At 37.6% G+C, this 14016-nt stretch overlaps 1 protein-coding gene across 3 annotated transcripts in view; it reads left to right on the forward strand.

The window, feature by feature from the left end:
- SYT9 (synaptotagmin IX) overlaps positions 1-14016 on the forward strand; it is a 64002-nt gene that overhangs the window by 30436 nt on the left and 19550 nt on the right. For all 3 annotated transcript variants that reach the window (XR_006939410.1, XM_015286419.4, XM_015286417.4), the window contains exon 3: positions 577-1123. Coding sequence is in view for 2 of the 3 variants with exons in the window: in XM_015286419.4 (XP_015141905.1) it covers positions 577-1123 (547 nt within the window). In the remaining variant the exon portion in view is untranslated. The remainder of the gene's footprint in view (positions 1-576; positions 1124-14016) is intronic.

Genomic DNA, 14016 nt, shown 5'->3' on the forward strand with positions numbered 1-14016 from the left:
ATTAAACTAAAGGAGCTTTGCAGCCTAAGTACTTCAGAGCTCATTACATCAGTCATGAGTGAAAAACAAAAGAAAACAATTGATGGGGGGGATCAACAAATTATTTCAGGCCAGAACAGTTCACTTAACAATGAGGTAGTAGTGGAAATCAACAAGTCATTGAAATGAAGAGCTGTCAAGAAGTATCTTCTTTGTTCATCTTAACACTAGAAATCACCAAGCTCGGTGGGTATAATGTAAGTTGTAATAGGATCTGACCTGTAATTAACTATTTTCATTGGCATTAATCCAAAGGATTCTGCTGGAAAATGATAACAGTTACTGGCAATAGACTGTAATACAGTGGATTTGCAATGGCAATGACTTTGAGTTTGTTACGTTCTTCAGCCTTATTTGGAGAGTTCATGCCACTAGGTTGAGAAAATTAATTATCATATTTTATAACATTATGCAAGTAAAAATCTGACACTGTACATTAAGAAAAGGTGTCAAATGAAAAGAGGATCTTTGCTGTGTGTGCACAGATTCTTATGATTGTCAACCCAACCTATTTCAATTCTTTTGTTTTCACTTAAGGCATAATTCAATCCGAAGACAGCTCAACCTCTCCAATCCCGACTTCAACATCCAGCAGGTTCAGAAACAGGAGCAACTGACTGGAATTGGCCGCATTAAGCCAGAGCTTTATAAACAGAGATCTGTGGACACGGATGATGGCCGGAGGAGTAATAGCAAGGCATGTGGAAAACTGAACTTTATTCTGAAATATGACTGTGATTTGGAGCAGCTGATAGTGAAGATACACAAGGCCATCAACCTGCCAGCAAAGGACTTCTCTGGAACTTCAGATCCATATGTGAAGATATATCTACTTCCTGACAGGAAAACAAAACACCAGACTAAAGTGCACAGAAAGACCCTAAATCCAGTATTTGATGAAGTTTTTTTATTTAGTGTTCCATACAATGATCTGAATGCACGGAAGCTCCATTTCTCTGTCTATGACTTTGACAGATTCTCCAGGCATGACTTGATTGGCCAAGTGGTAGTGGATAATTTTTTAGATTTGGCAGATTTTCCCAGGGAATGTAATATTTGGAAGGATATTGAATATGTCACCAATGTAAGTACAATCTTTTTTTTCTTTTTAATTCTTCGTTTCTGATTTTATTTCCTTAATTATAACTACAATTCACTTATAAATTTATGAATGAAGATACTCTATTCTCTATTTTTCTTGAGATTTGACCTTAATCCTCAGAAGCTGACAGTACAATTTCAGTCTTCATTTCTCATTCTGTGGCTATATTAAAGAATGTCTTATACTTTTTCTTCTAATAGAGTAGAAAAGCCATAGAATAATAGAATACCTTCCACCAAGTCTGACTTAATCTAAAACTTACTGAGGAAACACTGTTTTTCTTACTCTGCTTGTCTTACTTTGTTTTCCATTATTTGCCACGAATTACAGTATACATATCAGAACTACAGATTTAGGATTTCTCCAGTAGCATTCTTTAGTGCTTTAAAAGGGTGCCTTCACGTAAAGTGAGATAACAGCTCATCTGTAATCCAGGCAAGCTGAGTTCAGACAATAGTATACAAAACAGAAGTGACTCATAAAACCTGAGAGATAGAAAGAATATAAATTATAGTCACTACCTCAGTACACATTCCACAAAGGAAAAAATGTAATCGATTGGATTAAGTCCTTGATTGGCATAGAGTGTTATATAGGGAAACGGGAAGCTTGTGAAATATGTCTATATTCTGTCTCGAAGTTCAATGCAGGAATCCCACTTGGGATTAGGTACAAGACCACAAAAATTACTTCTGAAAAAAAGACATGTCTTCTCAATGCATGAGCCAGCCTCTTAGTAATGCAAATAGAAATTAATAATGCACATCCTATGGAGAACAGACCTTCAATGTGAATGATGCACTACAGAAATCCACAAAGCTACAGTTGTTGGTGCCAAGGGTCAGTAAATATTTCATTTGAAACATCAAACTGTACTCAAATGGAGAGTATGATATAGAGCCAAACAAACCCAACACTATTACTAGTAAGATCAAGGTGTACATTTCTTAGACCTCACTTCAGGAAAGCATTTAAGCCTATGCATAGCTGACTGTAAGAAACTGTTTAAAAGTTCAGTATGTCCAAATTATGCAATTACGTTCCTGAACTGAGACCCTCACCTCATGCCTCTGTGGTCTGCTGGCACACCATATTACAGATTGAGTGGATAAAATTATTTTGTTGACATTGTTTGCAATGTCTTTTTGAAATCAGATATTGCTCTTGTTTTAAGTGTATTTATAGCTTCCTTACTCAGCATTCCGTATCTTTATATGGGGCGTGCTGTACACCCACCACACAAACCTCTTTACGCTAGGAGGGAGCTTCAGCAGCAGCATTAGCAGCTCCCTCTCCTGAGGATAACAGGCAGGGGCATGGACATCGGTGGCAGAGAAAGCTGAGCCTGACTTTGCTATGAAAGCTTACTGCTCTCCAATCACAAGGGAGTAGTAAGAATCTGACAAAGCAAATCACAGCCCAAGTGAAACCTGGCTTTGAACAGCATGAAGTGTTGCAACCAAGTTCAGTGTTTCCAGTTTACAATCACCTGGACGTTGAATGCACCTTCACAGTGGAGTTGCCTGGATATGTGGTGCTCCTATGTCAGTGCTTTGACTGTGCAAAAGATGAGTTCTGTGTCATTTGTTGTTTTATTCATTCCCTCCCCCCCCAGAATGTATACAGCATATACTTTGTGCTCAGGTTTTATGCAATGTCTGAAATGAAAAGCTTCAATCCTGAACCAGGAAGCATTTATTAGTTCCCACTAATATTAATTCTCATGGAAAGCATAAAAGTATTTATCCAAACAAAATACATAACCTGAAATGTAGACTTGTCATTGGGTTTTCAGTTAACAGAGACCTTTCTGAAGCACCTGAGTCACAGAAGGAGACACGATCCAATTTTGGCTAATATGAATTTTGAGATAACAGTATCAGATAAAAGAAAGTGTGGAGAACTCAGCTCACTAATTAATATTTCCAAAATGTCAAAGATTACAACCAAGCAAAAATGTTGAGAAACCTTCTGAGCATCACATAAGAAACCAACTTTCAGCACATTTCCTTGTCTGTGCAGCTGAGATATCTCCAGACTGACAGCAGAGGCTGAATCCAACTGGCTACTCAGTGAAGCTGTTATAAATACTGATGTGGCTGTGCTCCAAAGCAGCACTGGGCAGAACTCGTGCATTTCTGAAATAATGCTTAACAAAGTTCAGAGCAGCATTGGGCAGTTCATGGTTGCAAACAGAAACTGCATCAACTCTAGTGAGTTTTCAATCATTTAATCTGTGAATGTCTTTTTGCTTCAAATAATCATAACTACAAAGCAGACAAATGCTAGGCAATTTCACTAGGTGCAGCACACTGAAGAGTAGAGTTCAGGAGGGAGAAGCCAAGGTAACATACTGGTAACATACTGGGAAGCTCCGCATGACTACCCGTGACGAGTTTGTCGTACTTCTGAAGAGTACTTATATCTTGGTACATTGTACAGCCAGAGATCCCAAAGCCTTTCTTTTCTCTTATTCCGTGTTTTATTGTGGTCTACTTGAACTGGATGCAGTAATAGAAAAGAATGCATCAAACCCTCCTGTGTCCCAGAATGCTCTAATTCAAGAGAGCACTGCACCCCACAGCCCAAGAAGTCAGCTGTAAGCAGTTACGCTGGCCTACTTTGCCATGTGCTTCCTTGTGATTTCTAATAACACTAGACGTCTTCTTTATCCCAAACCAACAGTTCCGAGTCTGTGGACTATAATATCTACTGCCATCCCAGAGCTTGACATTATGTCATAACACAGATGCGCGTCAGCATAAAAATTTTCCTATGTGCTCCAAAGCAATCTGCCTCCAAAGACAAATCTCTGATAGCAGAGTGATTGTTCTTCTAATCCCAGCTCCTCTGAGCATAAAATCTCTCTCCTGTAACACAGATGCTTATTCCAGCAGGAAAATGCAGCAGTGGGCTGTTTAATGGAAGAAATAATTAAGTGGATCAACTTCAGATGAACAGAAAATGAACCAGATAAGCTTTTCATATAGCTACCACACAGATTATGCTGGTTTCTGGCTCATCAAGGAAAGAGAACAAGATGCTCTTTACAAAGCATGAGGACTGACACATGCTCCTGAGACAGACCTCCCCCTTTCAGGAAGGCATCTCTCTCAGGAGGCTGTTTAGTTTTCCTGCAGGTGCAAAATGAGTTGATATTCTTCTGGTAGGATGGCATTATGGTCTACTAAATTTACGTGAATAACTCACGTGGATCGTCTCAGATGTATAGGTGCAAGCTCTACAGCATTTTAACGTGCTGCTGAAGAGTTCTGTGAGTAGCTCCATTGAATTCAGGGGGACTACTCTTTTGAGTAGGATTCAGCCAGCACAGTAGGGAGGCAACAAATCTAGTTCATAATTTGTAAGGCTGTAGATTGGAATAGGGCACAGTTAACACAAAGTAGCCTGGAGTTCTGGTGATTAAGAAGACACGTGATTAAGCAGAAATAACCAGAAAAATAGTACTGATTCAAAATTTATGTGACTATTAGCGAATCACTTTGAGATACTTTGTGAATGAGCAGAGCTATGTAAATGCATTTTTTTTTTTCACAGAATTCATATCAATTATCTGTTTTATGAATTTTCGGTACTAAACACAAAGGCCCGCCAGGGCCAGAGTCTTTAATATTGCCATCTTCAAGCTCACATGTGATCAGGTGAGAATATATGCCTTTTTTGCATCGTAAAATTAACACCTACAGAGGACAGGAAGCTGTCACATAGTCCATATCAAAAAAAAAAAAAAAAAAAAAAAGAGAAAGGAGGTGCTCAGTAACCACAGCATGCAGAAAGAAAAATAATTGCTCTTTGAACATCACCAGACAGCTATAGGGCACAGAGGAGAATTTCTGTGAATTAAAAATCTCTCTCTCATTCACACTGCCTTGTTTGGATTCTCAAAGTTCCTGGCCTGTATCACTTTCTAAGCAGGTGATCTTTTTAGAAAAAAAGGAATATTTAAAATTAGCCTTCACTTAGAGCGAGGAAGTAATGAAAGTAAGAGTGAATAATGAAAACTTTCATTCTTAACTGGGGCAACATTTTCTGAAATGACTACTCATTTTAGGAGGCAAATTTCTGACTGATATTACAATCCATAGTTTTTGACACTAGTACAGTCTTCTCTGCTTTCAAAAACGGTTATATTTGGCATCAGGAACAGCAGAATTAAGATGTTATTTTACTGAATGTCTAGTGTGATAAAAACAAACACCTTCACAAAAAACTTCTATTTGTAACACCCCATTGGCTCTGTACTCACATCTCATCCACTGTTTGAACGTCCTGACTAACCTATTTTCATGAGCTTTTCTATAGCATTCTATTCCTAAAGGGTACTTACAGCAAGACTTAACAGTGATTAGGCACCTAGTATTTTGTAAGTCATAGTTTACTAGTACCATTCTTCTTTAGCTTGCAGTTCTCTTGAGAATTTCAGCTCTACCCACCTCTTGTGAAGGTGTAAAGTGAATTGAAACTGATGAAGCTGAAGGCAGTTGGTCAGATTCAAACAGCCGTTTGTTCTTTTTGTGCAAAGAACAGCAGTGCTAGGAGAAAACATTTAAAAAAAAAAAGAAAAAGAAACAAACTGAATGAAAGCAAACAATTTCTAAGTACTAAAGGATGGTAAAAATATAGAAGAAAAATATTCAAGAAAGAAGGAAAAATTACAGAAAGAAAAGCTTGGCAATACCTGGGGAACCTCAGAAGTAACATCACAGGCTATAGAGAACATGGATGGCTAGATGAGAATCTGAAGGAGAGTTATGGAGAGCACACAGCTATAAAAATGTGCGTAAAGTTGTTTGCTCTAACATCGAGAAAGAGCCAGCAAATGCTAAAAGATGCAAGGGAAGAAAGTTAATTGTATAATTTTAAGAGTCATTGAGTTTTTTATTGAATATAGTGGTCAAGAAAACAACAGTGCCTCAGATAATGCTATCCCTTTTAAAAAAAAGCAGTACACAAAACCATGGGGTTTAGAAAAAGAAAGAATTCAGCTGGTATCTTAGTACACACACTAGTGTTTTGACAAGGAGATAATTAAAAAGTAGGATGGTATAAGTATTTGAACTTTGCATTCTAGAAGCACTCATTGTTCACTGCTGATGTTCTCAAGTTTGCCCAAGAAAAAAAGATTTGAGAATTGGTATTTTTAGGCATTTATGTTGTGTAACTGAGATGTAATTGGAATCATAACATCACCAGAAGGAAGTTTCAAGTTCCTCGTTTCACAGATGTCAATGCCAACCACAGTCTGTGCAGAAGAGAGGCAGAGGGAGAGACTAAATTATTTCAGTCAGTTGTTCATGAAAAGCATAATAAAAGTAAAATTGTGAAACCTGACCAAGCCTACTGGATTTTCAGTGGTTCAAAATTCTACTCTGTTCACAAACTGAAAAATACTTTCTCAAAGGTTGCATCACTCAAAACAACTTCTGTTAAGAGGCTGTGAGCAATTTAATGTGTGCCAAGTACACATGCATAGGTGCCACTCATCATCCTTCGTGTTTACAATCCCAAAACTTGAGGAAAAGAGACCTTCTTCTTTGAAAGAAGTGAATACTGTCCCTAATGTGCACATACGGACACAGAGGGCATGGCATTACTTAATAGCTGAAATAAGACTGCGTTCAGAATCCACAGATTCCTGGCACCTACTGGACTGCTAATCTTCAGCAGTTAACAGTCACTGCAGCTGGCAGTAAGTCAACTAAGTCCACCTACTCTGATTTTAAAAAAATGTTTAGCTTCTTGAGATGTTTTAGCCAGTATTTCTGAAATTCCTGTTCTGGCAAGTTGTTGGATTTCAAGAAGTGATGGCATTGAGCAAGATCTCAGGAAAGCATCTAATATGCTTACAGTGATTAATGAATTTTAGAGTCAACAGTTGAAGAAGGAAGAGAAGCAACCCAAAGTCTCTAGATATGAACTCAAATCCAAACTATTAGTGCTGAACACCTGTGTAACTGGACAGGACAAGAGGGAATGGCCTCAAGTTGCACCAGGGGAGATTCGGGTTGGACGTTAGGAAAAATGTCTTCTCTGAAAGAGTGGTCAGGCGCTGGAATGGGCTGCCCAGGGAGGTGGTGGAGTCAGTGATCCTGGAGGTGTTCAGGAAATGTCTAGATGTTGTACTGAGGGACGTGGTTTATTGAGGAAATACTGGTGATGGTTGGATCGTTGGACTGCATGATCTCAGAGATCTTTTCCAACCTTGGTGATTCTATGAGTCTATGATTCTAAGAGCTATAACTACCTTTTAGAACTGTAACAGTAAACAAGAAACATTGGGTTTTTGTTTGTTTTTTGTTTGTTTGTTGTTTTGTTTTCTTTTAATAAGACATAGTAAGACATCTGCAGGCATTAATCTGGCATTCCATTTGCTTAAAATCAGGTAGGCTTTGGCACCAGGGAAATAATCAGTTGCTGTTGTGGAAGTGTACTTATTTACTTGGTATACAAATGCAAGTCTGACTGTCAGAGAGATTCACAAACCCATGTATCTTGCCTACACTAAAGCATGCCAAAAGCTTAAGGAGCAATAACAACTATTTCTTGGCAGTGCAAATGAAGGCAGCAGACAAGAGAAGCAAGACTCACCACACTTACATTTTATATGTATTAAAACAATCAAAACCCCCAAAAATCAAAATCAGAAGAGGCAGATAAGTGAATATTCATATTCTCATAAGGCACAGAGGTCAGTCTTTAGTTAATGATTTTTTTCTCACTTTTTTTTTTTAAGTATTTATCTCTACCTAATCAAATCTACATTAAAAAAATAAAGTTCTCTTTTTCATGAATATGTTTTTAATGAAATGATGCTAAAAAATCACAGATGTTTAATCCTTCTAAAGATCATCACAGTAAGAATAAAAAAGCAATCAGCAGGCTTTCAGCATCAGCAGTTACAGTAGTACATCAGAACACTGCTTTAGCCAGTGCTTTTCCTTTGTTTTTTATATTTTATAGTAACTATACTTAAATGTGTTCCTTTTCAAAATCTGTTGTGTTTTTCTTTTTTTACTTTCATCATTTCGTGCTGATCACTTTGCAGGAGATTTGTCAGATATGACATATGTAAGTGATTAGAAAACATTCAGCATAGCAAAAGAAAGGATAGGTACATTTACTTAAAACTGTATGGGTTAAAGTATTGACACGTTTTCAAAAAACATAAAGCCTAATCCTTCTTGGAGCAACTGGGTAACGGAGAATTACACTCAAGAAAATTCAGGAATAGTCTAAAGTCTAAAAAAAGTCAAATGCTTCAAAGAGCAGTGGTCTGAGATACAGCCAGTTTGGCCCATCTCAGTGGTACAAGCATTGCAGGCTTGGCTCCATAGTCAGTAATGGTGATAATTTGGTGCATGCGGAGCCTTTTAGCTCTGCAGATGTGGTCAGAAGCAGGACGAGTCTTGCCATATCACTCAAACTTCAGATAATACTTACTGGGGCTTTGAGACTAGTTTAAGACAAAATTAATTCAGAGAAATGTGTGGACATTAAGGTTTATCTATCAAATGAGTAAATAAGTAGAAATAGGGCCTTTTCAGTGGGATGATTTTAGAGAAAAAATAATTTTAAACTCAGTACTCTGAGAAGACTAAGATTTCAAAAGAAGGTGTTTTATTTTCTCATTTGGAATGGCCTTCTACTGCAGTATATTCAAATAGTTTGGAAGGTGCAATAGCAACAAAGGATCGTGGGTTTTTTTTCAGAGCAAAACTTTTCAAGTCGAATTATGGATATTCTATTTCAAAATTGAAATAAATCAAAATATCTTAAGAAAAGAAAATCCCACAGCCCTGTACCTCCTGAGCACAGCTCAGGAACATGTGAAGAACACTCTCCTCCATATATTTGCCACATACTAAAAAAGGCTAGACATGATTCTAAATTTCTTTTCCTCTAGATAACAGCAAGAGTGCACAACCATCCCTGTAATATACATCTCTCTTTCTTCTCAGCCTCCTCTGCCAATTCAAAAATCCAGACATCTCTCTCTAAACAATACTCCAAGATAGCCCTCAGTGAAGCAGCTCATGATGGCATATATCTTGTTTATAAAGCAAAGGCAAAATGTGAGCCCAATCAGCCAAGGCTGTCCTGCAATTATACCATGCAGTTTTGTTAGTGGAATCAGCAAACAAAAAGAGCACTCTAGTATTTTACAATTCATAGGCAGCATTTCTTCAAGATGAGCAAAGAGCACTCACACACATCACTGAGTATAAACCAGCTATATTCAGGTGACCTATGCTGCAGCCTTTCTGCTCATAATTTGACTGAACCACAGCCTTTTGTCATAAAAGATTGTGTAACTTTCAACTTAAATATGTATTTAGCCAGGCAGAGAAAAAAATCCCTTCAAACATATATTTAATTATTGATGTGTTTGGGGAATGCTTATTTTGTCTTTCTCTGTAGCAGAGGTTATGGATAGCATTTAAATAGCTTGTGAATCCATCAGAATTTCTGAAAAATCCCACTCTAAATTTAGTTTCAATATTTGGAGCCAAACTTGAAAACATTCTTCCTTCTGAACTGCACATACAGTGCTTATGTGGAAAGCCTCAAGCCATTTTTAGCCTTTAAACTCCACAAGATATTAGACCTATCAGGTATCTTTCTCCACCAGATTTCATGCTTCAGTTTTACATTTTTCATCTGTACAGTCAATTTTCTCCAGTTTTTATGGAAAAACACTGTTCCTTATATATATCTATATATAACGTTTATATGGGAATATATTTATATACATTATATATTCATATATGTTTATATCAGGAATTCAGAATTTCTCAGATGAAGCCTTTGTTAGGAAACCTGAAAAAAAAAAAAATGTAGCTCTGTACTATTACTTAAATAGGCAATGTTATTAATAACAAATGTAAGAGAAATGAATTGGCATCAGGAGAGGAACAAGCTACAGATTAAGCATGCATGTTCCCAACCATGTGCTAAAGACTTTTGGTCAGGTACCACCCACCTATAGCTTTTCTAATCTAGGAGGCTTTCAGCAGCTGATCAAGTAGTTTGAAAGAAATATAAGATTTAACAACTGGACTGACACAAAGGAGAGCAGAAATTTTAAAAGACACCATATGTTTTGCTAACATTTGGTTATGCTGTCTGCAAGTATAATACCACTGTTATTCCAGTCCTACTGTTCCTGAAACGCCTCATCTAAGCACATGACAACTTTTACCTGTTGGGGTCCTTCAGAGCTCTAGGGCTGCTCCTATGGCTCTGTAGAGAACCTCTCTCAGGTCACTGCAAAGACACACAGCTATGCTCTTCATTTCTTTCACTCTGTTAGAACAGATTACATGACAGCTAAATACACAGGGGAAGATGGACACAGAGACATCATTTTTTTTTCAATGAGCTACCTTTCTGGAAGCAGAGCTAAAGAACAAAAGGACAAAGCTGAGATATCCTTCCCTGGCCCTCACAAACACAAAGGTAATTTACAATGCATCCTCCATACAAAGCTTAGGGATACATGAACTTCTGCCATTAGTCCCACCAAATTCCCTGGAACTCCTCATGTGAGTGAGTGATGTGTACAGTCATTTGTGGCTCCTGAGTCTTCCCACGGCCCTTTGCAGAACATGAGGATTATTCCACGTGGTGTCGTGTGGTAGAGCAGCAGGCTCAAATGATGTTTGTGTAAAATGGTGTTTGAGATTCATATATCTACATTTTTTCTGGAACTTTGTTGTCTTGATTCTACACCTTGCTCTGTTATTCAAGAAAACAGTAGTCACAAGCTGCAGCTTACCTTCGTGAGTGCTTAATCATTCACTACTCTCATCAGGCGGACCCCAAATTAAAGCTACATACACCATCTGGAAGATTTCTGACTAGTGATGGCATCTTGCTTGTGATGAGCAGGGAAGCAGAAAACAAAGCCTGACAGCTGGAGGTTTTCACAGTTGATTATGTGAACTATCGGGATAAATTCCCCACTCATATTCTTGGGCCAAATCTGGCATCTTAAAAATAACAGTTTATTACAACATCACAAAACGTAAGCTTGCTTGTCAGACAACCAATTGCTAACAGCCCCAGCACAAGAGCCTAGAGCCCACCACTCCTAGCAAACATTTTCTGTTCCATTTCTTGCAGTCAAGGTATTTTAAAAGGAGCGGTGAGCAGGTGATTAGCAATACACGCAATATCTAACATATTTTCTGTTAAACTAGGAAATGCTACCCAAACACTTCGAAAGTTAATAGGGAAGAGCAAAATAATCATTTATTCACTAATTTGTAGATTTGTTCATAGAGCTCTTCACTTGTTTTATTTTAAAAGCATGCTTAGTTTTTAGGAATATTTTTTAAAAACCAGCTGTGGTTTAATCAATCGTTTGATCCACGTTACAGTAACTCTTCTGAACAACCTCAACAACAAATGTATATGCAGGATAGGGGAGAAAAAATCTGTACAAGAAGGATATACAAGAAGGATAGGAAGACAACAGCAGACTTTGGCTTCAAGCCCTTTAAGATGTTATTTATGAGCATCAGGAAGAAAAGAATCATTTTGGAAACTTCATATCATTACCTTAGTGAGCATAGAATCTTACAGTAAATACCAATCTAACAGTAATCTTAAGTGAATTGGGACCGCACCATTTTATGTGGGTAAAAATGAGTGGCACTCAGGATGAGATCTCAACTCTTCTGAATTCAGGGAAAATATTCCCACTGCATCTCAGATTTCACAGATATACTCTTAGTTAGGAAATGGTACCTTTTGAACAGCACATGAGGCTACATTGAATAATGTAAATAAATCTCCTAAAATGTACCTCAAAAGTTTCACTAGAACAGCAGAACAAGGCAATTTTTTTCCTCTCTTTATAAATACATGACAGTGTCCTGGTCAACAAAGAGATCTCTACATCCTCCTCCTCCCAGATTAAATGTGAATCAATCAGCTATCAAATCTGGTCCTGCAGAAAGCAGATAGTAATCCCTATATCAGAAGTAACCTGAGTTCTACATCCACATCATCAACTTTTGACTGGTTGGCAGCAACTCTAATAGAACAAGAACAGAACAGATTATTTTTCCTCAGGGTTTGTTTTCAGTAGCCCAGATATGTTTCCCATTTGCCATCTCCTTTTCCAAATTCTTCAGTTTACCTAATATCAGCATTCTTGGGAAAGTCATGAGCAAAAATTTACCCAACACAACATTTTTACCGTAAAACAACACATTAAAAGATTCTCATGCAATCTCTAACTACAATACTTCCTTTTTTTTTTTTTTTTTAACCCCACAAAAATACGTTAGTTTAAAAACAGATAAGTAGATACAGCCATAGATGCTCACTCTCCTCATCTCCATCCTGCCACTCTTGTTCTTCTCAAGAATTTTTCATTTCAGGAGACTTTACAGTGCTAAGGAAGCACACACACACACAATGGACCCTTCCTTTCAGTCTTAGTCCAGAAGTTACAAGCAATGATGCTCAGAGATAAATACATTACGTTCTTTCAAAATCGTACTTTCAAAACATTGAAGGCAGGCCCTTTTAAGGTGTCATAGAATCATAGAATTACTCAGGTTGGAAAGGACCTCAAAGATCATCAAGTCCATCCGCAGCCTAACCATAGTACCCTAACTCTAACAACCCTCTGCTAAATAGTCAAAAATCATTGATCAAAGCAACAAAGAGTTGTAAAGTGAGCAATTTACAATCTCTTCTTCATCATTTCTAAATTATTAGATTATTTAATTTCCCAATTTAACAGTTGGTCAACAACAGCCCTCATGCTATATTTTGAATATGGAGATGATTCACAGTCCTAAGCAACTTGCTCTGCGTGTTCCCTCGTGAGCAGGGGGGCTGGATTAGATGACCTCCAGACGTCCCTTCCAACCTCAACCATCTTGTGATTCTGTGATTATTTAAATTATAAGCAACTAAAGAGAAAATTTGAGCAAGACACCAAGTCACTCAGACACTAAAAATGCAACCATTTTTTCCTACGTATGTAGTAGTACATAAATAATGACACTGGGTCTTCTTGGTATAAACAGAACTATGTAGAAGTCTGGGCACTTCAACCTAACCCATGTCAGACAAATGCACATAGGAACAGAGTAAAACAAATCAGAGAAAATATCCCTTTTTTTTCTCCATGTACATTTTAAATGTGGAGCATGCAAGTAAAAGGAAGTTCTGTTGACTCACTTTAATGAGCTTATAGCATTAAAGCACTTCTATATATATTTAGTGCTCTCTTTTTATCTTGTATCTTACACTACCTTCCACGCATTTCTTAAGAGAGAAGACGCTCACTTAAAGTGGTCCTAGAATTGCTAGCAGTACTTGTCTAAATATAATGAGGCATGAGCACATCTAGAGAATAAGTTCATCATAAAAAGAACTGCTATCACACTACACAATCACATTTTCACCTGTTCATGCTTTAGGCCTCTGAATGATACATTTGAATTCAGAGTCTGCATTTTCTAAAATAGATTTGTGTTTTATCCTTCCCCTTCCTTTAGCTTCCTTGACAGTCCTAAGTTCTATTGTAAATCTCTTCTTCTGTACAGCTCCTAAGTAGCTACAGTGCTAGATTGGTAAGCTGCTTAAGAGCTCCAAGGCTAAAATATTCTACTTATTGGCAAGGCAGGTGAATGGTACACAGCAACAACATAAACTCTCCTTCCTCACATCTGGGAAGCTTAATGTCAGAATGGCGATAGAGCAGAACCATTTCAGAAGAAAAGAAGGTCACTGAATTAGTCTGACCTTTTGGGCAGCAACAAAGATTGAGGAACAGTAACATTTCTGGCATTTCCGAAGAGGAGTGCTTAAAGCAACCCCTCGTTGTTTATCAT

This window comes from Gallus gallus, chromosome 5 (assembly GCF_016699485.2).
Source record: "Gallus gallus isolate bGalGal1 chromosome 5, bGalGal1.mat.broiler.GRCg7b, whole genome shotgun sequence".
Classification (NCBI taxonomy): Eukaryota; Metazoa; Chordata; class Aves; order Galliformes; family Phasianidae; genus Gallus; species Gallus gallus.